This window comes from Globicephala melas, chromosome 2 (assembly GCF_963455315.2).
Source record: "Globicephala melas chromosome 2, mGloMel1.2, whole genome shotgun sequence".
In the NCBI taxonomy this organism is placed as follows: domain Eukaryota; kingdom Metazoa; phylum Chordata; class Mammalia; order Artiodactyla; family Delphinidae; genus Globicephala; species Globicephala melas.
Genome location: NC_083315.2, coordinates 29473722 through 29499266, shown reverse-complemented (window position 1 = coordinate 29499266; position 25545 = coordinate 29473722). Strand labels below are relative to the sequence as shown.

General features: G+C 49.6%; 1 protein-coding gene across 2 annotated transcripts in view; it reads right to left on the bottom strand.

Moving 5' to 3' along the window:
- Positions 1-8395: 8395 nt before the first annotated feature.
- Positions 8396-25545, bottom strand: part of DIP2C (disco interacting protein 2 homolog C) — a 358664-nt gene continuing 341514 nt past the window's right edge. For both annotated transcript variants that reach the window (XM_030878350.2, XM_030878352.2), the window contains 6 exons: positions 25058-25119; positions 16739-16796; positions 15233-15307; positions 13240-13414; positions 11559-11682; positions 8396-8953 (listed from right to left, as the gene is read on the bottom strand). In XM_030878350.2, the coding sequence (XP_030734210.1) occupies positions 8701-8953; positions 11559-11682; positions 13240-13414; positions 15233-15307; positions 16739-16796; positions 25058-25119 (747 nt within the window). In that variant the 3' untranslated portion in view covers positions 8396-8700. The remainder of the gene's footprint in view (positions 8954-11558; positions 11683-13239; positions 13415-15232; positions 15308-16738; positions 16797-25057; positions 25120-25545) is intronic.

Below are 25545 nucleotides of genomic sequence, written 5' to 3'. Positions count from 1 at the left end.
GTGGAAAGGCGGGAGGGGAAGTTTACCTGGCAGAAGGTCCACGTACAAGTTACGTCTCACCGCCTTTTGTGCTAACCGTGCCCCTTGGGAGAGGAGCTGTCGGTGAGACCTGCCGTTTCAGGTCCCTTATCCGTGTGGAAGCTACCTTTCCCCCCAAGTCTGTCTTTGCATCCTTTACCTCTGTCTCTAAAACCCTTCCTGCAGCTCTGGGAGTAACAGATGGCTCCAAGCGCCTACCTGTCCACATGCATTTTTTTTTTCTTTTTTTAAGCATCCAGCTCACGTCCCATACCGAACTTTTCTCTGCTAATCAGTCCTTTCCCTCAGGTCTGATGTAATAATTAGGACTGGTTCCTTTTATCCGCAGAAATGGCATAGTATCTTGATGCTATACACATTCCTCTGGTCTCCCAGAAAGCGGCTGGTTCCTCCGGAATTCTATTTGAGAGCATACAATAAGAGATGAGATTTTTTTTTAAAGTAAATAAGTTTATGCACAATTGGAATGCAAAGCGGAATCTTTTCTGGTCTTGTAATATTAAGAAGTACAAGGAAAGTGCCTGATCGGTAGCAACATACACTTATCAGAATGACTATCTCCAGGCCCTCACTCATCTTAAGCTCCAGAAAGTCTGGAGCCTAAGACGAGTGAGCCTCGTGGAAAAAACCAACTAAGCAGGAGAAGTAACATGGACTGAAAGCGTCATGTGCTCAAGCACAACAAACTACAAAGCCACACAAGGTGGATACATTCAACCACATAAACATAAGAAAGTTCAGCGTGGCAAAAAAAGTGAATTAAAAAAAAAGTGACACAAAGAGGGAAAAAAAAATCTCAGCTCATCACAAAGGGCCAATCTCCCCAACTAACAGAACTCACAGCAATCAGAGGAAAAAGTGTGTCCAGGACAATGGCAAAGAGGAGCAGTCACGACTCCCGTGACTCCCGATATAAACACGTATCAAAGATTTTACAACGGGTTCACAGGAGGATTCCAGGAACGCCACAGATACAGAAAACAAGGAATTCTGAAGTGAATTTACAAATAGATGTGAAACAGGTCTGTCTACAGGGACACAATCTGCGTTTCTATGGACAAGAATAATCAGTATTATTATCAGTCTTCCACAATTTACAGATTGTAAAGTAGCTCAAGGACAGTAAAAGGCAGAGAACCTGGACAGGTGAGTTAGACAGGACTTCCAATAATTTTTTTTTTTTCCTTTTAAAAACTTTCACAATATTTCCTGACAAGTTAGTAGTTCAAGGGACATGAACAAACAGTCCACAGAAAGAGAAATACAAGTAGCCTTTAAGATATTTTTAAAACATTCAAACTTACTTATAATGAGATAAATGCTAATTAAATCGATAATTTCTGTCTTGAAGAGTTGCTGGTGAAAGTGAAAAATCAAAGTGAAACCACTATGGGGCTCTCTGGCAACATCCGTCAAAGTTACAGATGCATTTACCCGATGACTCATCAATCCTATGTCCAGAAATCTACCCATCAGATACGCTTGCCTACACGTAAAATCAACTGTTTTTGTCATAACAAAAGTTGATTGGAAAAGGTTAAGTGTCCACTGACAGGAATGGAATTAGGGAAGATGTAACGCTGTGACACTTTTTAGAAAACAGCAGCTCTTGGCGCCAACATTACAGAGCAGAGTGTATGGCAGACTATCTTTGGGTTAGAACCAAGGGATGATAGGATATGTATTCATAACTGACTTGTATTCACATAAAGAAACACAGAAATGATACACCAGAAACGAGTATACATGGCCACCTGTCATGGACTGTGTGGAGGGGGCGGTGCCAGGACAAGACTGAACCTCTTCCTGTAGTTTCCATATTTGGACCATGTGACTGGATTACCTATTCAAAATGTTACCTTTTTTTCAAAATGACGATTTGGGTTTTCCTAACAGCCCAGGCTGTAAATGGTGAGGTGGTGATGGCAGGTACAGTGATATTTTTCTCTTTTTCCTCTTGTCTAACTGCATCGTGTCTAACTAGAGAGGTCTGGACACCTTCACACACACTGCGCCTGCCCACTCGTGCTTTCTAGCTTCATTTTCCATAACTAGACTGTTGTCCCTGATGATCTCATGCCTCCTGGAACCTCCTCCCTTATCCTCATTAAGTGCTTTAAACATAGTAGGAGCTCCTTACAGCCATTAAACTGACTTATTGTCCTTGTTCCCTGAACCTCAAGGAGCCACGGGAGCCCACGGCTGAGGGAATCGAGGATTATGTAGCAGAGATGTCTGGATGAAGGACAGGCTGGAAAAGCAGAGGTGCCCATGGGGAGAAGGACCTTCCTGCAGCAAATTATCCTCCACAGACCACCCTCTCACATGACTAAACAAAATATTTAACATGTGAAAACTTGAATATTTGACTTGAATTTTAAGCAGACCAAATGGAGGCTTTAACCGTTCACATTACAAAGGACCATGGGGTCTCTGTAAATAGCTTCTCAAATGTTTCTCCTTATATCCTGAAACATTTGATAGAGTTAGAAACTAAGAGCAAAGTGTTAGCCTCTGCTGACAGATTATCAATCAGGCACTGAGATATAAAATTCTGAACTTGGCTGTTTAAAAAGAATTCTGACATTTTGGGGACTTCCCTGTTGTTCAGTGCAGGATACCAGGCGCCCTAACTCCTATACCACGAAGGGAGGCGGGAGGGGCCGCTCTGCTATTACTTGCCGACAGGGCGTATCGGCACGGACAACGCCCCCAGACACCCTGAGGCGTGTGGCCAGGTCACCCTGGCTCTACTGTGAGAAACACACGAGTCCCTTCCTCCCTGTGCAGCCCCGGCTGAAGCAGGTTAGTTCCGAGGAGCACCAGCTGCTTGATGGTGAGACAAGGCACTGGCCTCATCACCGTATTTTGGTTAGAGGATTAGTCTGAAGAACAGCGTGTGTAAGGGAAACAGGAAGACCGTCTAGTCTCACCCTTCCTTGTAAAGACGGGAAAGCTTATGTGATCTCCTGTGTTGGCAGAGCCAAGACTGACCCTCAGTCTCTGGCTCAGGCCTTGCTGTCCCTGCTGGACACAGACTCGGAGGAGGGTGGGCTCCTCCCCGACTTCAACCCAGCAACAACCCATGGTTGGTGCTCAAATGTTTATTGACTGAATAAGTGAAAGAGACAGAAGTTGGAAAATTAAAACATTTAAAGCCCAAACTATCAGACTCAGAAACTTATTGCTTTTGAAAGAAAAACCAGAATCAGACGTTAATTCTCAAAAGTTTGCCTTATTACTTGTGTGTCTTACAACAGGAATCAGCAAACTACAACCCCAAAGCTGGCCAAATCCAGCTACTATCTATTTTTGTAGGGCCCACAAGCTAAAAGTAGCATCTATACTTGGAAAAAATCCACAGAATAATATTTCATGATGGGAGAATGATATGAAGTTTACGTTTCTGTGTTCTTAAATACAGTTCTGTTGGACCAGATCCTTTCCCACAGATCTGAGGGCTGCACCTGGGTCACAACATCAGGACTTGAATGGTTCAGACAGAAGCCACCTGGCCCTTTACAAACATGTCCGCCACCCCAGCCTTAGCAAGCTGGTGAGGATCCGGTTCAACCCTCACTGGAGCTGTTGCCAAGATGCAGCATAATCAGTGTGCCACTGCCCGTCCAGGTGTAACTGCCCGCTAACGACCAACGGTTTAACCTTAACCAAAAGCATCCCTAAGACCCGTCAAGACCGGCCAACTCACCTCACAGCCCACTCCTACCTCCAGGAACCCCAGCCGGTGACACCCTGCAGCCATTGTCCAGGTGACGCTGACCTGAAAGCCGTGCTGCCCCCTTGGTGGCTAGGAGCTTTGCTCCGCGAGGAGAGCGTCTGTCTTTGAGGATTCACCCCCTGGCTCTCAGCTTCGGATGCTTTTGATGCTGCCTGACCTGTGGGAAAGCCCATTGGACAGTGGTCAGGACAGGTGGCCTCTGCCCTCTCATGGGAGGCTGAGGAATGGGATGCACAGCAATGCTGCCCCTTGCCCCCCAGGTTCAGGGAGCATGGACAGGGCTCAGGGACCGCCAAGGGTGACTTGACAAGATGCGTGGGTGCATCCAGTCCCTCGGAAAAAGTCCCACGGGAATGCAGGGAGGGGGCAGCTCTGGCCGCACATGGCCCTCACCTCACTGCTCCGTCCCGGGCTCTGCCGAAGTGCGGGTCCCAACGCGGTCCTCGTCCTCCTGACGGTCAGCAGAGCGGGGACGCATCAAGTTAGCAGACCTCTGCCCCTCAGCGGCTCCCCCGCATCTCCTGAACGTCTGCTCGGGCTGGTCTGGCCCGCAGAGAACACATGCCCTGGTCCCCCCAGGGAAACTGGACAGGCCCAGAGATATCTGTCAACACGTGTCAACACCAACACGAGGTAGGGAAACGAAGCAACACGAGGGGAGCTGAGGCCAAGCCTGGATCCTCTGCGCCCGCACTGCCGGGCTTCCCTTCCTCCTTCTCACTTTCCATTTCTGTTCCTTTGCTTTTCCCCTGGTCGGTCTGTCCCCCGAGCCCGACAGCCCCACGTGGGGCCCCGCGCTCTCTTCACAGGTGACGAGTGAGGAGCCGCGGAGTCGAGCCACCTGCTGGCCTCCTGCCCCGACGACCAGCACGACCGGCCCGGCCGCAGATGCCGTCCATCTGCTAGAGGCCTCTGTGCCAGCCCTGGGTGGGCCTCCAACTCTCCCCCCATGAACGACCGAGTTGGGGGTGACAGTGATGTGCAGGATGGAAGGGGGAGCCGAGGGGTCACCGAGACACGGGGGATCCACCCCAGCCAGAGGAGCTGATGCGTGGACCACCTCGAGGGGTCACCACCGCCAACCACCGCCCGCGGCAGCACGGCCGACCCAAGTCTCTCGCTAAGGTATCGTACTGACTTGGTCTTGCCCAGCTATTTTGTTCATGGATTAACCTTAAAAACCGAAAGACAGTAAGAGGTGAACTGAGGATCCCACTGTACTGGAGCCAGAGCGGCCGTGACGGGAAAGATGCCCTCTCGGGACACAGTGCCCGCCTGCGGGCCGGCAGAAGAGAAAGGGCTGGCCCACCGGTGGGGACGGGGGCTGTGGGTTCTGCTGCGAAGATGTCGTAAGTCGAGACTACAAGTCACAAGTCACGTGGGTGTCAAGGAAACGGAACCTCTCTCCTCGGAAGCAGTGACACCACGTTCCTTGAGGTGGACACATCACCCGACGTGGGACACCGAGACAACGAGGACGGTAGGACCCAGAATGATGATTGACCAGCTGATCAAACTCCTGACTGTGTCCCCAGACCTCAGCATCGTGCTGGAGGACGCAGAACGGAGCACCAGAAGAAACTCTACGCACGCACAGGAACACACACTCTGCACAAAGCACGGCCACACAGGGCGGTTCTGTGTCAGCAACGTTCTGAGTCACCCAATGCAGGTGGTCTGCACCAGCCACCCACTTTTATACCCCCCATTAGCGCGGGACGGTCCTGGTACAAGTGGAATTCTAACACAAAGGCACTCGGGTGAAGCCTGTCGATCTGTGTGCAGAATCAGTTCTACTGATTTTCACGTGTATTAGACTTAAGCTTTTGTAACCATTAGGCTGGTGGTCAGTTAACCCGCTACTACTTTTTTTTTTTAAACATCTTTATTGGAGTATCCCGCTCTTTCCAAGAGATGAAGCCAAGATCAAAACAAAGATAATCTGGGTTGGAATCGTCAGCGAGACCTATGTCCTGGCAAAGCTTCCTGCCGAGGAGCAGCAGAGAGTATGTGCTCACAGACGCACACTCCTTGTTCCTAAAAGTTACCAATAATCTGTACACTTGGAGCAAAATATGAACAAATATATTTAGATATATTTAAAAGAATTAAAAAAAACATTTCACAAAACATTTGTTGCCATAGGAAGATTTTTAGCAATAAATGCCCACATCAAAATTTAAACATTGTTCAAAGTATGATTATCTATACTGATAAGTAATGCAACAAATTATGTAAACAGAGTCAGATACATTCCTGGTAGGAGTCACTTCCTTCCTAGGATGGAAGCTGGCCCAGTTTTCCAGGGGACCAATTAAGAAACTGCTATTTTCAGAGCAACAAAAATAAAAGCTTTTATTTGTTCATTTGAATATAAAACAGGCGTTATCACAGATGTACAAAGCTTACTGGTGGTTTAACATACGAGAAGGTTGCCGTCCTTTGCACATAAAAATTTTGTTTGAAACCGTGATTGGTTGAGTACATGAATTTCTCTAACCAGTCACCACACTATGAAATAACGCTGCTAGCATCCAACTGGTAAAAGGGACCGTTTCCCTTGGGTAAAGTGTCAAGCAGGATTAAATAGATATAATAAACAAGCACCATGAGGAAGCCGCCCTGTCGGGTTGGTCTGAGTCTCAGTGATCACTGTGTACCCTCCTGTGTGCAAGGTGATCACACGGTTTTGTCTGACTTCAAAAGCACAAGGTCACAAGACAAACACTGGTTACGTTCTCATGAATGACTCATCCACAGCACAATTCCTAGTACAGAACGATCTTCCTTTATTGCTAAACGGGTGGTACTTAGTGTCTCCTTTCCTTTTTCTTGCACAACAGAACTTGGATCCCAGCCCTGAGCCCTCTGGACCTCGACGCTGACACAGGACAGCAGGACCGACCTCACCCCACCTCGCTGGGTCTCGCGAGCCACCTGCAGTCCTGCTTCCTCATCAGTGTCGGACCCGAAACCTTAAACCCCTCCCCCTACACAAGGTGGGCATGTGTGTCTTTTCTGTGTGTGGTGGGGTTTTTTCCGCCTTAGGAAGCGAAAGACTGTGGGAATGTGTATCTGAAGCATGTAGAGAAATATTCATACACAGCAATGAAGTCAAACAATATTTTAAAAATCAAATAACTTGTGGAGATGGAACAACGCACCCCACATGCAGACAATTTTTTTTTAAATGCCACTTAAAATTTTAACAGCAATTAGCCTTGGATCTCAGAAGTCAAACAAAACTCTCTTGTAGCAAAGGGCTCACTGCCAGCACACAGAGCAAAGGCAGATAAGACAACCTCACAGAAAGGGTCTCAGTCTCGCCAGCAGCAATCTTAGTCATGCAGACCTGACACAGCCCCCGTGGGGCGCACTGGGGCAATTACAAAGTGAATCTTGCTCGGACAGCTGATACTTCTTCCTGGCTGGAGGCAGACGGGCTGATTCAGTCCGGGAGTGTGCGAGGAGCTCTGAAAGTTCCAAGGCGTGTGAGGCGGCAGCAGCAGCAGCAGCAAGAGATGGAAATCAGAAGTGTGTCCTCGCAGGAGGTACGGTGATGGGGGTGGGGGTGGGGGTTGGGGGCCTCCTGCCCCAGCCAGTGGCTCTGTTGTCCTGGCAGCGGGGGCGGCTCCCCAGGCACGACCCCCCTCCTGGTGAGTCTCTTCCCTTAAAGCCGCTGAGGGAGTCAGCACAACCTGCTGCAAATGACCACAGAATGACATTCCTTTCATACCGAGGACCAAAAAAAGGTGACACAAACAAAAATGATGGGAACATTGTGCAATGACTTCTTGTGGCCGAGAGAGCGCGTGCTGCGGGCCAGCTGCTCCCCAGGCCGTGCAGTGCGGTGGGCACGCGGCACTGACAATCCGTTGAGACCCCGCAGCAGAGGGAAAAGTGCACGTCCAGCTCCGATCCGCCACCTTTGAGGCGACAGCGCCACTTGCTGGTCTCTGGTTCCAGAGGAAAGGTTCCGACTGTGCTGCTGGCTGTCTGGCCGCGCACACCAGCAACGGGCGAGAGTCTATCTACAGTGCAGTGGAAGGGACGCCATGCAAGTGACAGGTTCTGCGTTTTAAACTTTAAAATCTCCTTTGTTCTTAGTGAATTTATATTTCATATATATATATTTGTTGTGATGCTATCCACGCAAGATAATACAACACTTTTTATATTAGCAAACATTACAAGACTTTAATATTCTTGAATGTTTTCTCTGTTATACTTCTAAAGAGATCAAAATAAATTAAACGTTTTGTACATAATTACATAAGAAGTTAACTTATTTTATCATTTTAGTTTAGTACAAAGATATCTGCAAGGTAATTGCCGAAATACACCTTATTTATAATTTCTTCTCATTCCATGCTAAAATTCAAAGGCCGATTATTAGCCTGTTTCTTCAGCACATTTCTGACAAAGAAAGCTGCTAAAATCTAATTGGAAGGTGCTATTTGGAAGGTTTTCTCGTACCTCAACAAACTGTCCTAAAAGGATGAGCTCCAGCAATGGCTTAAGTTAGTAGCAGGTCCATGGCATTAAGATTTCATGACACATTAAAACAGAGAAAACAATTCTTTGTCACACTACATAAATTGTTTAAAAGAACCCATCTGGAGGGCAGAATATTTTTTTTAATTGCTAGTTTGGCTTAACAAAATACCACATTTACGAAGAAAGCACTTATTATCCAATAATTAAAAAAAAAGAAAAAGTTTTTGAAATGGGCTTTTCCAATAAACTGAAGGCAGTAACGCAAAGTCCTTCTGAGCAAACTTCACATTTCTCGTCTCATCCCCGTGCCGATCAGGACGAGTGGAAAGTCTCCTCCCCACCACTTGGCAAAAGCTCCGCTCGGGAACTCGCCCTGGCGTCTGCACACTCGCGACACTGAGCAGATGGCCCGCCTCTGGGAGTGTCTACATGTTGTAGGCCACGTAAATGGGGTCCAGCTGGTCGGCCAGGAAGCCGTCGCGGAGGTGCATGCGCTGCTTCTCCCCCCGGGAGTTGATGGGGATGACGCCGATGTCCACCACCACCACCACCCCCACCACCAGGTAGTGCTCCTCCAGGACCACGTTGGTCACCAGGGGGACCAGGTCCAGGGCTTCCTGCTCGGACCCGTCGAGCTCAACCACAACCACCAGCAAGTTTGTCCAGGTGAACACAGCACTGGAAGAGAGAGAAGCATCACTGTACAGCGGGGCTTGAACTTAACGATCCTGTTTTCTTTTCCAGACGCTCCATTGGGTTCTTTGTGGACCTGCCCGGGCGCTAAGCCTCCTCAGGCCTGTTGGTCCCTGACCGGCTCTCACACTCCCGTCACGCGCACCTCCTACCGACCTACTCTCGCGGTGGCAGCCCCGCCCCTGCCCTCCCTGGATCCACACACCCCTAAGGGTGGAGTCTGTCCCGCCGGGTGATTGGGTCAGCCTGCAACATGGTCTGTGGGCTTGTTGCTGAGGCTAGGACAGCGGGGGCACTGGGGCTGGTCCTGACTTGCCTCTGCCACCAGGGGGATGAAAAACATGTGCAGAAGAGTTGCCAGCCCCTGGCCCGCCTGACCCGTGGGCTCCAGCCACACTGGGGTCCGATTCCTCAGCGGTCGACTGCAGACCCAGGGCACATTAACTGATTCCTGTTTGAAGTACTGAGTTTAGGATGAGGGCAATGCAGTGAGACCTGACTCATGTGGGGTAATTCCTGGAGAACTCCAGAGATGTACCCAGAAGTGTCTTATTTTGGATCTTTCAACAGGAGTGCCACCCAGAGTATTCTGTCTGCCCAATTTGTAGACGCCTAAGAACAGTGTTTTACACGTTAAGTCACTTTAACATCACATAGTTGGGCTTTTAAAACGTGGTTGTTTAAGAACCTTAACACACACTGCCCTTGGCCACCAGAGCTGCGTGGAGGCCAGGCCAGGCTCTGGCGCCCTGCAGTGGGCTGCGGGGATCTTTCTCTTGCCAGACACAGAGAAGGTTCTATCTCAGTTGTGAGGCAGGAAGTATCTGGGAACATTCACTATTGCTTCCGGAAAGCACAGAGTATGCCTATTAGGAAAAAATGAATATTTTGTTCAGTACGGCCAATGAATACATGAAAATGAAAGGGAAACACTGGAGAAGGTGTTCAGCAGACCCCTCCTTCTGGAGTTTGCTTTGTGACGAACGTGTACACCTAAGGGAACAACCTTGTGGGGAGCTGTTCCCGAGAAGAAGGGCCAGCGCCGAGTCCCAGGGCACAACTCCCAGGCACCGGGCACCGCTCCACAAGGGCCGCGCCTTGAGCCCATGAATCACATGTGGCTACTCTGATGTGCGCTGGGGACAATCTTATCCTGGCATTTGAAATCGATGGCGCAGCATCAGGACCAGCTCAGACTCCACAGTTAACTGGGGAGGGGGTTTGCCAGGAGGCCGCGGGCTGCTGCCGGCTACTCTCCTTCCGCCGGAGCTCTCCTGGGGGCCGCGGTGGCTGAGAGGGCCGGGGGGCTGGACTGTACTCAGTGAGGCAGTCACAGATGTGACCTGGCATCACATCCTTCTTTCTCTGCATGAAAGTGATGGATGGGGGCACCCTGTGGGGGGGCCACAGGCAAGGGGGAGGGAAATAACAGAACAGTTGTGCTGCACAGACTCCAACAGAGAGAAACCCTTCGGAATAAAATGCAGCTTTATTCCACGTCACGGCATCTAAGCAATGCTCAGAACAGAAAGGAGAAACCTACGAGGGGCACTCCTGCCACACACTTTTAAGTGGAAATGGCACCTTTTCAACTACATAGAAAATACTCGAGGGAGGCAATACAAGCCAGTCAAAATTATTTTCTTAAAAATACAAAAATTGAAGGCTGTGATTGGTATTTATAGCTATTCAGATGGAAACTGAGGTGGGCCCCTGCCAATGTCTGGGCTGATACCTTTCTGGGGTTTCTGCCCTGCCCTCCTCGACACACGAGTGGACAGGCAGCTTTGGCAGGCGGAGGACTTGTGCTCCAGACGGGCTCCGTCACTGCTCGCCCTGAAACGCGGCACCAAGTGGGGACAAGGCGCTCCCGTCCACCCGACTCTTCTGTCTGCCAAGTCCTCTGTGCAGTGCAGTGCGTGGCCAAGAACACCAGCCTGCGTCAGCTAACAAGAGGCAGCCGACAATCTCAGACCAACCCACCTGCCGAGAAAACTGCTCCCGAGGGGTTTTGGAAAAAGCCTCCCCTGGGCCTCCTGCCCTGAGCTTCCAGACCGGCTCCATCAGGCCTCTGCCAGTTCAGGGACTAAGGGAATGAGCACACCTGCAGCCAATGGTGCTGAAGCCACTTTTCACTCTCAAATGCCACGTAAAGGCCCCGAGGAGGTCGTCAGCGCTGCAGCCCCCAGGCCAGGCGGTGATCTGGGCACACTCACACATCACAGCCAACCAAACAGCCAGGGAGAAGCGTGGCCTGCAAGGCTCCTCACCCCCAAGGACGGCTGGGGTGGGTGACTTGTCACTGACAACCCAGTGATGCTGGCAAACGCGGCCCCTCCTGGAGCCTAAGATCTTCCCACAGGCAGGCTGTGTTTAGGCTCCCGCGGACAGTCTATTTCCCCTACATCACGCCTTCCTTAACAAAAAACCAAATAAACGGCTCCCTGGAAACACTGCCCAGCCGTCTGTATGTCACTCTCGGGAAAAGCAACAACTCTGCACTAGGAGTGCTCTTCGGAGGTTCAGATTCACCCTGGAAAGCTGACTCCGCCCAGGACCCCGTGCCCTCGGGCTGCTGCCCCCTCCTCACCATTCCGTGACGCTTTTGTGGGCTCTGATGACGGAGGTCTCGATGTCTATCGGGTGATACCTCATGCCGCGCAGCTCCATGGCCTCATCTAGGGCCCCCACCACGTAGAGGGCGTCGTGGCGCTCTGTACGGGGAATGGAAACCGTGTGAGCTTCACCGCAATGCCGCTCAAACCGCTTAAAAAATAAAAAAAGACTACCCCTGAATGCGAAAGAGATGCAAAGAAAAGATCACTGAGCAAGGGATGCTGTCTCCCTTTTACCAGGGAAACTCTGCAGCCCGAGGCTTTCAGGGAGAAGGTGCAGGCGGAAGTGCTGCCTGGCTCAGCGCTGGCCGCACGCCTGCACGTCCCTCCCCTCATCCCACAGGAGTAGCCTCCACACGCCGTCAAGTGCGTTATCACACAGCCCTCAGCAGCATCAGCACCGCCGGGACACGGGCCAGCAGACCTGCTCCTGGAGTCACATGGTGAGGACCCAGCACAGCCCAAGTTATGCCCAGTTCCCTCTGGTGCCAGCACATGAGCTCTTAACTCTCTTATTACTGCACGTCTGGGCGGGAAGAGGAAGCATAGTTTATGAGAATGTTCATGAACAAAAATTTCCTTAGCTCGTGTAATTGTTCAATTTATTCTCATCAGCTGTGCAAACCTTGGGATAATGACAACATGCAGTCTGTCCATCTTTCCTTAAAAACAAGGAGACATCTTTAATCTTTAGACTAGTAAATCTATCATGGTGAGCTTGAGAGAAGTAACTGACATAAAACACTAGAAAATAAAGCTTTTCCAGTTTAAGTCAGATGAGGTGGAGGCAGTTACTTGCTGGCTTCTAACCACAGCTGCCGTGGGGTATCCCACTGTTCCAGCCCCCGGGCTCCGCAGGATGGGACCTGCCCTGCCTCCTGGGAGGTCTGGGTGTTGCTAAGCTTAGTTCTTCAAGGAACCCCAGATAGCATCCTCAAGTAAAACAGTCTATGATTTTCCCAAATTGAAAATGCAACACCAAAGGATCCTGCACTTTTCCCCTAAATTCATGCTGGTTCAGCCAGGTTGGCACAGCCCCCATCAGACAGGTGGGTCAGGAAGGCTCAGGCCCCATCTCTATGTAATACCCAAGTCCTGTCTCTGTTTTTAGTGAAATAAAGAGCGGAGAAAGGATTCCAGGATCAGCAAAGACCTGAAGAGCAGGCAGGCTCTTAATGTGTTAGTTCTGCGTAACACCCACGCCCAGCGCCAGCCCCTCAGAGCTGCTGCTCCCCTCAGGCACCTTGCGGCACCAGGCCTGCTGGACAGGTGCAGAAATGCAGAGCGCCCGAGGCCAGCGCCTCCTGCCCTGGAAGAGAGTAGCAGGGCTTCAGGAGGGCCTGGGCTGGTGGCTCCAGGACTGGCGACAAGTCTGTGAGCTGCACTTACAGGCACTTGTTGTGGACAACATGGCACCTGGCTCTTGCCTCTGGTTTTAAATGTGTTCCTGGCTCACATGGGAGCACAGAGCACGCGACATGCAGCTTCCACGGCTGGATGCACGTGCCCTGAGCTGGCGCTCTCTCACCCTCGGCTGTTTTCAGGCTGGCTTGCAGCAAGCATGCACGCATGCACGTTCTCCCGGGATTGGGATCCCAAACCCCAGATGGGTTTCCGGGGTCTGAGGACCTTCGTGCCGCCTGTTGGGACTCTCACCTCCGTTTGCATCAGTGAGTTCAGTTCTCCGCAGGAACCCCAAATAGCCTGTTCGTGCCCAGATGGTCTGTGTGTCTCCAAAACTTAATCTTGAGTTGAAGTGATCTGACTGGAGGGATTCATCTCCGTAAATAGTGAAATAACCACTGGCATTGTGGGCACTGTGAACCCAGATCTGTTAAGGAAGCAGAATATAACTGGATAAGTTAACTTGAGATGATCTCCAGGGCAGAAGCTGCTTTTACAACTCAATAGATTATATTCCGTGCTATTGAAACTGTCCTTGCCCTCCAAAAACAAGACGATTCCAGTTTCTGGGGAGACACAGATGCCACAAAGTTTATTGAAATGAAGGCATGACAGCAAGCTCATGGCTGAGCAAACAACCAAGCCATCATCTGTTGAGAATTCTATTAAAGCAGATGGATTGAGGGCTTTTGAAATAAACATCAAATGAACGAGGTTGTATGAGTTTCCTTGTATTTATTCAAATGTACCGACTGTTTCTAAAAAGCAAGCTGGAAAAATGTTAAAAAGCTTTGTGATTTATTTTCCCTTTCACTTGGTTTGCATACTTTTGGGAATATTACATTGTAATAAAACAACACAACACAAAACAAACTCTAGCAGGGAAAGGCATTGTAACATCAAAAAATGGGGGACAAAAGTGCCTGAGTGTGGAAATGGGAACCTGCTTACACGGTGCCGACCACGTGGGCTGAGCAGAGCCAGGGACAAGGCAGAGGAGCCCATCAAGTCCGCACAGATAAGGCCCGGAGGAGCCGAGGTCTAGCCAGCGGCCCTCAGTCGTGCCTGCTAAGCAACGAGGAAGCAGACCAGAGACGGAGGGCACCCCGTCAAGCGAGGGGAAGGAAAACCATCTCTGTTAAGACACGTTCCCAGTAGAACATCAGGGTGCAGTGGTTCCTGCCCCTCCGCCCAGCGCACCCGCTCAGCTCCAAGCAAGGCCGCCCGCTGTGAGGACAGCACCCGCCGGGAGCATCTCCAGGTGCCCGAGATGGCGGGTGCTACATCCCAATTTCATTCCTAGACATGTATTTAAAGGAAATCCCTAAAATATAGTGAAGCTCACAGACTAGTTCTGATCTTCACATAGAGAGAGATGAGTGAGGGGCCAAAAAACCGTCCAAGAAGAAAAAGGGTTTGGGGAGTGAGCAGTGGTTAGGACTCACGCCTCATCACTATTCACCCCTTTACGAGGTACACACATGTGCCCAGGGCACCACTCCAGGAGAGTGGCGGGGCTGGTGTGCTGGTTGGGTGCCAGCTGTGGCAGCCTTTTGTGTGTGGCCAGAACGGGTCAGAGGAAGGGGGGGAAGCTGACCGAACAGTGGGCGGCACCTGCAAGAGGGTCCTAGAGGGCAGGACAGGGTCACTGTGGGCTTGGCCTTGGAGAGGAAAACGGGGGTGGGGTGGGGAGGGGAGGCAGACATGTCAGAAGAAACAAGTCCATCAGGGAGAGAGAAGGACAGTGTAAGGCAGAGGCGGGCACACCTGGCCGGCCGAGCAGGGCAAGCTGCGGGGATGACGGCCCAGGAAGGGTCTCCTGCAGCCACACGCAGCCAACAGCGCGCAGGATGAGGGGGCAGGCGGGGAGTCACTGGCCAGGTTCATGGTCAACACAAGGGAGCGGAAGTGACTTTCTGACCCAGATAAACACCTGTCGTGTCCCCAGCCTGCCTGCCACGGTTGTTGGTGCTGTTACGATTCTGGGGTTCGCAAGAGTCCCTCTGCACGTTCTCCACCGTGTTCCTGATGAAGGACTTCCCTGCTGTGAAAGCAGCAGGCACGTGGAAGACAAACCAAGGGCTGGGAAACAAGGAAACTCAGTCCACTCACATGAAGTTTCCTCTTTTCTAAACTTTTGAAGAGAATCTATGATACTCCCTTAAGGAAATCCTACTTTGTAATCTTGAACTTTCATGGACACCCTGTACCTCACCTCACCCAGGTGTGAGTCCCCAGAACTCACCTCACCCAGGTGTGAGTCTCCCAACGGTCCTTTTGTTTCTGGATTGGCAATTATGATCCGAACCCCTGGAAGTATCTATGTTGGAAAGAAGAGTCTCATCAGTGGACAGACAGGTAGATACTGCACAATCAACCTTGACCTTGCTTTCATGCCATGTGCCTATTTTCCTGATTAAAATGGTTTAGAAAGTGAATGGCTTTAAATCAAAATTATATACCACAGCATCATATAATTACAGCAAAACAATTACATTTCATTGTAATTATTACAGTGACAGAGCCTGTGTTAAAGTGATCCTAAAATCAAGAATTTGAACAAAAACATGATACATGATATAATTTAACAGGCTCAATGCTTGCAAAATAGGATTTAGTAGAGCTGCTCTGTGGTGTCCAGAAGAGACGGCCGTCACCACCCACGCGTCTGCCGAGCCACGAGGACACCGCGCCTGCGGCTCGGCTCTGCCCCTCTCCTCCACCACACCACCCACTTTTCCTGCTGGTAAACATCTTCTAGTACAATGTCAATAGGAAGCACCTCCTTCTTAATGGACGTTTAGCTCAGAAATGCTCCACATTCCACTGAAACCACGTAATGAAGCAAAACCTGATTCTGGAAATTTAGAACAGAACCCGTCTCAGTTCAGCTAATTAACACTGTGCGGTTGAGATAAGGCAACACATCTGTGGTGAACGCTCCTCGAACACGTCTGATGAATGGCCCGCCAGACCGACTTGGGTGGGTGGGTAGCGCCGTGTCCCACCTTAGAGCCAACTTAGTACCAAGAATTCTAATGGGCAGTCATGTAGACACAGACTGTAAAAGGTCCAAAAACAATATGCTTTTAGAATTATGCTAAATGGAGAAGAGATCTGACGACTGGAGCCAAAAAGAAAAAAAAATCTTCAATTACGTCTAAATACGTTTCTTGCATTTAGTTCTATAAACAAGATAACCACCGTTGCAGGAACGACTAGCTGTCCCCTGATAACCATTCTTTGTCCAGCTCCGCAGTAAACAAGCCCCGATTGTCAGCCAGGCCCATAGACATTCAAAACCAATGTAGTGCTGCCAACCTGCCTTTCAGCTGTGGGTGACAATGCCCAGGGATACTGAAGTGTGAGTGAGGCAGCTGAGGAGCTGTCCTTAGAGTCTGCACCTTTGGCCTCCTCCTTTTTCTGCTTCTCCTCCTCTGGCTGGAATGTGCAAAGGAAGGCTGGAGCTGGAAAAACCACTCTAGACCCTGAGGCACCCTTGGGAGGGGAGGCCAAGACATAAGATGCCACGGTCCCTGGTGGTTTCTTCTACATGAGGAAAAAACCTAACTCATTTAAAACACTGTCATTTTGAGTTTCTGTGCTCATGGCCAAAACCAGTCCTGATATACTACATTCAAGAAAACTTTTTTGAAAAAAAAAATCTACCATCTATTTCGTGAATTTTCAAAGCCCATAAACTGAGACTCGTGTTTATATGGACATGCATAGGCCTTCCTTCAATACTTACTTTTCCTGATTCCATTAGGGGCAAACTATGAGGAGATCCTCTTTCTACTAAACGGACTCTACAAAGAGAAACAGAAGGTGTTACTGTGTTTTCTGTACCAGCGGTTCCCTTCCCCCACATCCAGCACTTGGTCAATGCCTGGCAGTTTGATGGGGAACATTAACTCTGCTGATGAGCATTACCCAACGCAAAGATAGTCTAGAAGTCAAAGGAAAAGCAGTCGATAGTAGAGAGGAAATGGCGAGGGCCACCACACAGGCCACGGAGAATGGAGATGCAGTCCCACCTACCAACCCGAAAAATGACTGGGAACAATTCTGCATTTAAAGTAACCGGGGGTCGACGTAGCACTTGCAGAAAAGGGAAAGTATAAGGATTAAACTGCATTCCTCAATGAGCTGCCACCCCCGTGACAGCGATGCCTGGTCCTGAAACACTCACGGCCCTGCCCCTGCAGACCACAGGCAGGGCCTCAGACACAGCTGCACAGAACCCACCTCCTCAAACAGGCACACAAGAGAGGACCGGCCAGTTCAGACAGCAAAAGCTCCTTTTAGAAAAGAAGCTCTTTTCTGTTTAAAAACTATTCACTGGTGATTTAATCTTAAAACTGTGGAGGACCTTGGTGCCAGTCACAACCTGAGCTCGCTAAGTCCTTCTCCGCTGTGTTATTTTAACTATTCTGTGACTGGGTTTACATCTCTCCATGTTACTTTGAGACTGTGACGCTGACCATCCACCTACAGGCAACTTTTATTTAAGGAAAACGGAGTGAAGGGGAACCTGCTGGGATGCCCGACTGCAGAACAAGGGGGCGTCAGCAGGAGGATGGGGCCAGGGAACGCGGGATTGTCAAATTCACCAGCACGACCCATTCTTTGTACCAACACAGATCTGCCCCCATAACTGATAAGTGTGGCTGAAGGGGGATGGGCAATGAAGGAAGGACCCTGCGAGGCACAGCTTGGTGGGGCTCCTTTGCAGGCTCTGCTCCGGTCACCCAGAGTGAGGGTCCAGGGCGCGGATGACAACATGAGCAGGAGGAGGACAGACAGACAAGGTCCCGACAGAGAGGGGTGTGGGTAGGGCTCCCGTGCCGGCAGGCATCCTGGGGCTGCAGGCCTCTGAAAAGCAGCTGAAAAGTTCTTACATTCAGGCAAAGGATGCCCTGCCTTCCAGCCAGCCTTTGGTGTGGTGCCTCGTGTGGCTGCAGACAAAAGGAGCAGAGGAGACCCTGGGAGGGCTGGAGGTACCTGAGTAGCTGCAGCAACGATGTAATGAGTGGAAGAAGTCACTGCAGCAATTCTGGATCACTTGATACCCACCACATGCTTCGGCATTTGTCTCTAGGAAGACCCTGATGCTGACAGCAAGAGATGCAGGCTATCAAAGAAAAACCACCTAGATCTTATACTACTTAAGCCTTCCAGAATGTGGGCACACCTCCTTTTATTGCACTTTGTTTGCTTTACTGCACCTCGCAGATACTGTGTTCTTTTTTTTAACAAATTGAAGGTTTGTGGCAACCCTGCATCAAGCAAGTCTATCGGTGCCATTTTTCCAACAGCGTTTGCTCACTTCATGTCTCTGTCACATTATGGTAGTAATTCTTGTAATATTTCAAACTTTTTCATTATTACTATTGCATTTATTATGGTGATCTGTGATCTTTGATGTTACTACTGTAATTGTTTTGGGGTGCCACGAATTTGCCCTTATAAGATGGTGAACTTAATAAATGCTGTGTGTTCTGATTGCTCCACTGACTGGCCATTCCCCGTCTTTCTCCCCCTCCTCATTCCCTGAGACACAATGATACTGAGATTAGGCCAATTAATAACCCTACAATGGCCTCAGTGTTCAAGTGACATTCTTCTCAAGGAAACGTCACGCATTTCTCACTTTAAATGAAACGGTAGAAGTGATTAAGCTTGGTGAGGAAGGCAGGTCTAAAGCTAAGATGGGCTGGAAGCGAGGCCTCTTGCACCACCAGATAGTTAGCCAAGTTGTACATGCCAAGGCAAAGTTCTTGAAGGAAATTAAAAGTGAACATATGAAGCAGCCTTATTGCTGATATGGAGGAAGTTTTAGTGGTCTGGATAGAAGATCAAAATAGCCACAACATTTCCTTAAGCCAGAGCCTAACCCAAAGCAAGGCCCTAACCCTCTCGAACTCTATGAAGGCTAAGAGAGGTGAGGAAGCTGCAGAGGAAAGTTAGAAGCTAGCAGAGGTTGGTTCATGAGGTTTATGGAAAGCAGCCTTTTCCATTACAGAAAAGTAAAGGGTGAAGCAGCAAGTGCTGATGAAGAAGCTGCAGCAGGTTATCCAGAAGATCTGCAGCTGAGATCATTCATGAAGGAGACTCCACCGAAAAACGGTTTTCAATGTAGATTGAACAGCCTTCTATTGGAAGAAGATGCCATCTGGGACTTTCACAGCAAGAGAGGAGAGGACAATGCCTGGCTTCAAAGCTTCAAAGGACAGGATGACTCTTGTTAGGGGCTACAACACCTGGTGACTTGAAGTTGAGCCAGTGGTCATCTACCATTCTGAAGATCCTAAGGCCTGTAAGAATGATGCTAAATCTACTCTGCCTGTGTCTGTGCTCTGTAAATGGAAAAACAAAGCCTGGATGACAGCACATCTGGTTACAACATGGTTTACTGAATATTTTAAGCCCACTGTCGAGGTGTGCTCAGGAAAAAAAACTCCTTTCAAAACACTACTGCTCATTGACAATGCTTCTGGTCACCCAAGGGCTCTGATGGAAATGGACAATGAGATACAGGATGCTTTCATGTCTGCTAACACGATATCCATTCTACAGTCCCTGGATCAAGTACTAATTTTGACTTTTAATTCTTATTATTTAAGAAATACATTTTATAAGGCTATATGGCTGCCATAGATAGTGATTTCCCTGATGGATCTGGGCAAAGGTAATTGAAAACCTTCTGGAAAGGATTTACTATTCTAGATGCCATTAAGAATATTCATGATTCACGGGAAGAGGTCAAAATATCAACATTAACAGGAGTTCAGAAGAAGTTGATTTCAACCCTCCTGGACGACTTTGAGGGGTTCAAGACTTCAGCGGAAGAAGTAACTGCAGATGTGGTAGAAACAGCAAAAGAACTAGAATTAGAAGTGGAGCCTGAGATGTGACTGAATTTCTGCAATCTCATGAGAAAACTTGGACAGATGAAGAGTTACTTTATGGATGAGCAAAGAAAGTGGTTTCTTGAGATGGAATCTATCCTGGTGAAGGTTCTGTGAAGATTGTTGGAATGACAACAAAGGATTTAGAATATGGCATAAACTTAGTAGATAAAACAGGGGCAGGGTTGGAGAAGACTGATCCAAGTTTTGAAAGAAGTTCCGCTGTGGGTAAAATGCTGTCATCAGCATTGCGTGTTACAGAGAAATCCTTCCTGAAGAGTCAGTGGCGAACTTCCTGGCTGTTCTATTTTAAGAAACTGCCACAGCCGCCCCAACCTTCAGTAAGGACCACCCTGTTCAGTCAGCAGCCGGCCACACTGAGGGGAGACCCTCCACCAGCAAAAAGATTATAACCCACTGAAGGCTCAGATGACGTGAGCGTTTTTTAGCAACAAAATATTTTAAAATTAAGGTATGTATACTTTGTTTTTTTCAGACATAATGCTATTGCATGCTTAATCGACTACAGTATAGTGTAAACATAACTTTTATATGCATTGGGAAACCAAAAAATTCGTGCGACTTGCTTTATTGTGATATTCCCTTTACTGAGGGGGTCTGGAATCAAATCCACAGAATCTCTGAGGTCTGCCTGTACGCCAACAGGCTTAACGATGCCATCCTTCAAACATAAACTACGGGCTGCATTAAGACAATTAAAAGGGACTAAAACTCTTCTAGGACCCAGGTAGCATTATGCTAATTTAGGGTGGGTTATAATTAAAAATTACCATTAGAGCACGAAGAATCCATGGAACTTCACCTGTAGCAGCTTTCAGACAGATGTGATGCTTGCAGGAAATATCAATGCTGGGAATGATAACTTTTTATAGCCTGCTGGGTCAGGAGGCTGCAGCCCGTTACACTGACTAAATTAGGCCAATTTAAGTAGTTAGGTTAAGTGAAGAAGCCTGTGTCCAAGTGCTGGCTGGCCGACTGTGGAGTGTGGGTATTGGCAACTGGCTACGGATGGAGAAAGCAAGAAAGAGGCCCAATTGGCTGGGAAGATTATGAGTGGGCAGAAGCAGGGGTGAGGAAAGAGGGAAAGAATGAAAGAGAAAGGGGCCGAGGTAGCGGCTGGCTCAGCCCACCTAGTCTGGCTGCTGCTATGGGCAGGGCAGCTGGCCAGCGAGTAGGCTGGGTGTCCTACAAAGGCCAGACCGTCAGGCAAGGGAAGGGAGCAAAACCTTTGCCAAAAATGAGGGCTGTTCTGGATAAGCTACGCTCTGCTCTTTGTCCACTCACAGCCACCACTCAGGTAGCTCTGGCCGTGGCACTATGACAGGGATGACTTCTGAGTGGGGCACCTGGTGTCATGAATGGAACCAGGCCACTTGAGCCAAGAGTGGGAGCAAGTGCCCTGGCCTGTGACTTGAGCCCAGACATTGTGCTTCTCCTCCTCTCAGACCCCAAGGTTCCCGCCAACATGGGGAGTGGAGTCCATGGCCCGGTCCTCCTTCAGCAGTGGGACTGCTGGCCACACACACTGGCCGGCCTCTGCCTCTCTGGCCAGCAGGCCTCCCCTGCTCTCGGAGTTTAGGAGTTTATCTTGTCTCCTGACCCTCCCTGCTGAGCTGAAGCCTCTGAGGAAGGCAGGCAAATGGGATGTCACCTGAGGATGTCACCTGAAATGTGGGAAACCCTACCGCTAAGAACTTCCTTGCGGCCTCCTGGCTGGGCTGCTGAGTGGTGGCAGGGACCTGGGCCAGCACGGAGGGCAAACGTAAGGACAAAACAAAGAATTTCTTCCCTGGTCAGTATGAAACGGTGCTCTCTGTCAGCAATTCACAGGCAAGCAGGAAGGGGGCGCTGGAATCACTCAGGGGTGGTCCTGTCCTGCCAGCAAATGCCACACGGGTGGCCGTTCCTTCGCTTGAAAATATCCACAGAGCAAAGAGAAAACCACCCCTTACAGGAGGAGACAGAGATGTATCTTTTGAAAGAGCTGGGAGCTACACACACAGGCAGCACACACGGGAGGGCGAGTGACTCACAGAAATACAGGAAACTCAGTAGGAGCCCTTCCCAGGCTTGCACCACAGGGAGGGGAGGCTCTCTCCTCCGGGGACCGCGCCTGCCCACACACCGTAACCCAGTGGCTCTGGAGATGCGCCACAATCAGGAAACCACAGCACCTTCCCCACAGGAGGGCTTGGCAGCGCCACAGCTGCTGTCAGGAGCCGGTCACTTCAGAACCACGGACAAAAGCCCAGCGTGGGCACATCCTGACGGAGCAGGTCAAGGGGACGGGGGTGCTGGACTGCCCAGCGGCCAGCCCAGACACACAGGAAGAGGAGCTGACAGGGCCCAGCGGCGTGCACTGGGCGGCCAGGACGAAGCGTGCACGGCGTTCCTGCGTCCGGGGTGGCCCTGGGCCGAGTCTCCCATGTCCCTGGGCAGCAGGGGGAGGACAGTGCCTTCCAGGAAGGGACACGGTAATTACTCCTTAACGTAAGACACCTATTTGGGTTTCTGCCCCCTTCAGAAGAAGGGGCCCATCAGGAGAGAGCGGCGATGAGCCCGGGCGTGCAGCAGGACCTCAGCCTGGAGGAGCTGCGTGTGGCAGCACCAAGCCAGCCCAGGGAGAAGGCTCCCTGCTGTGACTGCGCGAGGGTGCCTCCAGGGACAGAAACCAGCAGAACACCACGTGCAAGGGCAGGACTTTGCTTTGGTTTCTTAAGTCAAACCCTGACGAAGACGAGGAAGGGACAAGTCCAGTGCACGCGTTTCTGGTGTCTGACGGCCCCACAGCTCCCAGCCATGCCTGTCCTCTGACGCAGGACAGAGCTGAGAATGTGAAACGCGAGGCTGGAGAGTGCTCCAGGGACAGAGGCGGGGACGACTCTGAGGCTTTCTCACGAAGCCTGGACAGGGCGGGGGTGGGATCCCTCTGACACTGGGCAATGCTACCCTTAATTGTAAAGGTCGATGACATTCCTGACAGCGTCACTAACGTAGGACTGCACTGCAATTTCCAGTTCACAAAGCACTTTTACTTCTGTTTTGAATGACCAAGTCAGGAAATGTATTATAAGATATTATTTTACAGATTAGAACAGAAGTGTCACTTAAAAGGATACAGACTTCCCAAGGTCAAAAGATTAGGAAAAGAAACTCCTACTATGACTCAGGTCTCCTGGCTCTTTCTAGAACAGTGAAATCAATCTGATACTGGACTTTTATTACTTTACCATGATACATGGTACGGGTTCCAATTTCACTTTTCCTAAATCACAACTTTTCTCAATAGGAAGATCTGCCACACTGAAGATAGTTAAGAAGGTAGGTCACAAAGCCGTCAGAAAGGAGTTTCTAGATTTCTTTCCTTTTCCAGGAAAGAAAACTCCCTGAACCCCACTCCCAACCATCCCTGGTACTCCAGGAGATTTGTAACACACAATGGGACCAACTGTCCTTTCCTGATTACTATTCTTGTAAGTCCGTCTGAGACTGTAACCTACCCTCTCAGGCCCCAAAGATCAGCAGTTTTTATCTAAATGGTCTTACAAATTTGATCTTCACGTGTTTTGAGGGCCAGGTCACAGACAGAACTGCATAAATATTACTCAAACGGCGATTCTTTGATGAGCTGTTTTTCAGCTTCTGAAGTTATAAAGTTTTTTTCAAATGATTTTTATAGGGAGTAAAGTAGATTTCTTTTTAAAGCCCAGAAGTTGTATTTGGAATTTATGCCCCTGAAACACTGTTACTTAATCTCTTCAGAGCTAAGTGTCTGCATTTTGAAAATGTTCTGGATGGAGCTCTGCTCTAGTGGGCCGGTATGCTCTGGTGGGCCAGTGGTTCTCTCTGCCACCAGATGGGCTGTATCCTGTGATTCCCTGTGAATAGCAGGGTCTAAAATGAGGGCTACAAGGGCCGGGAAGCACCTCTAAGTGTGATGTGTTTAGGTGGATGCAGCGTTTCTTGGTCTCGGCACTGCTGCCATGCTGGTCATTTGCTGTGCGGCAGGAGTCTGTCTTGCATACTGTAGGATGTATGGCTGCATCCCTGGCCTCTGCCCCCCCCACATACCAGCAGTAACACTCCCCAGATTATGCTAATAAGACATGGCAACATGGTAACTCGTCCACTGGGGGTACAAGCACCCGGCTGGGAACCCCTGGTGTGAGTGGGGGCTGGCATTCCCCAGGATACCTGAGCCTGCATGGCACACCTGGCCCCTTCTCAGCCCCTGCAGCTCTGCCCCTGACACACTCACTCACACACAGGACTCAGTATCCTGGAAGAACACGCTCAGCCAGGCCAGGCTGGGGGCTCCTGGTTTCCCACCCACAGCTTTCCCTCTGCTCTCCCAGGTGTTGTGAGCACAGTGCACACGTCAGTAGGCACCACGTGAGGACACGCAAACAGCAGCACAGTATCCGGCCCTCACAACGCGTCCACAAGCACCTCTAGTAATTTACAAAAGGACACCTTCTACTAGAGTTCACGCTTACTATTAACACGTCATAGAAGCATCAATGAATGGGCATCTCCACAACTACCCCAAAGAAATGACCAAATCAGTGGGGAAGTCTATAGGAAAATGATAGCATTCTCTCTTCCCCCTCACGCATGTCAGGAGGGACCCCTTTGGGAGCAGAAGTTCTGCTAAAGATTCCTCATCTTGTCTCCACCTTCCCTCCCTCAAGGTGAACTCACAAGCACTCACTAGCAACACCCCCTTTCGTTCTTGCTCAAGGCTGCTTAGGAAGCTGCACAGAAAGGTCACCTGGCTTATATTTTAGTTTTTCATGGAAAAGCCTTGACACAAATTTTCAATTCATGTAAAGAAATGTGGGCAGTGTTGATATTTTATCAGGTGTACAATGGTGCCTGACTAGAGCGTTCAAGTAAAGGACCAAGTCTTCTGGGCAGACTGTGAGAAAAAGCAACTCTGGTTGCAACGGCTCTGGGCCAATCGTCGTCATTTGTGTCTGAAAATAAGAATTTGGTTGCTCACTGGGTACCTCACGCAGTAAATGTGGAGAGTTGTGAAAGCTCGCTCAATGAACCACCTTGTTTGGAGCAGATGATTCTGTACTCCTTCTAGAAGGAACCCTGCACGCCAGGCACCAAGAAGACAAAAATCACAATACCTGTCGTGTCTCAGAGCTCTCATGTCCACGTAGACGGTGGTCGGATCGGGCCCCGAGGTCCCCTGCAAGCAAGGACACAGTGAGGTTAACACGAGTTTGCTTTGGAGGAGCTGGGTCTGTGCTTCCTACTGGCTAGGGAGCATTTCTATGGTAAAGCCTGAACAAAACCCAAAAGCACTAAAGCCACACCTCTCAACTGATAACCCAACTCCGAAAGGAACATCTTATTAAGATAATACTGGACTTTCACACGGCTTGACTGTCAACCACATTTATGAAAATTAGAAAGAAAAGGGGCATCTTGCCAAATAAAAGAAGGCTGAAACTACAGAGGCAGCATTTTGGCAAAAGCAGGTCGCTGAGGATGTGAAGCATCATTTGCTGAGAGATTTTCACCACATGCATCCCAAAAGGTGTATTTTTAGGGCTCAAGATATTGAAGCAGAACACGTGACGTGAGCTGACAGATTAAGGAAGAAGAGATAAAA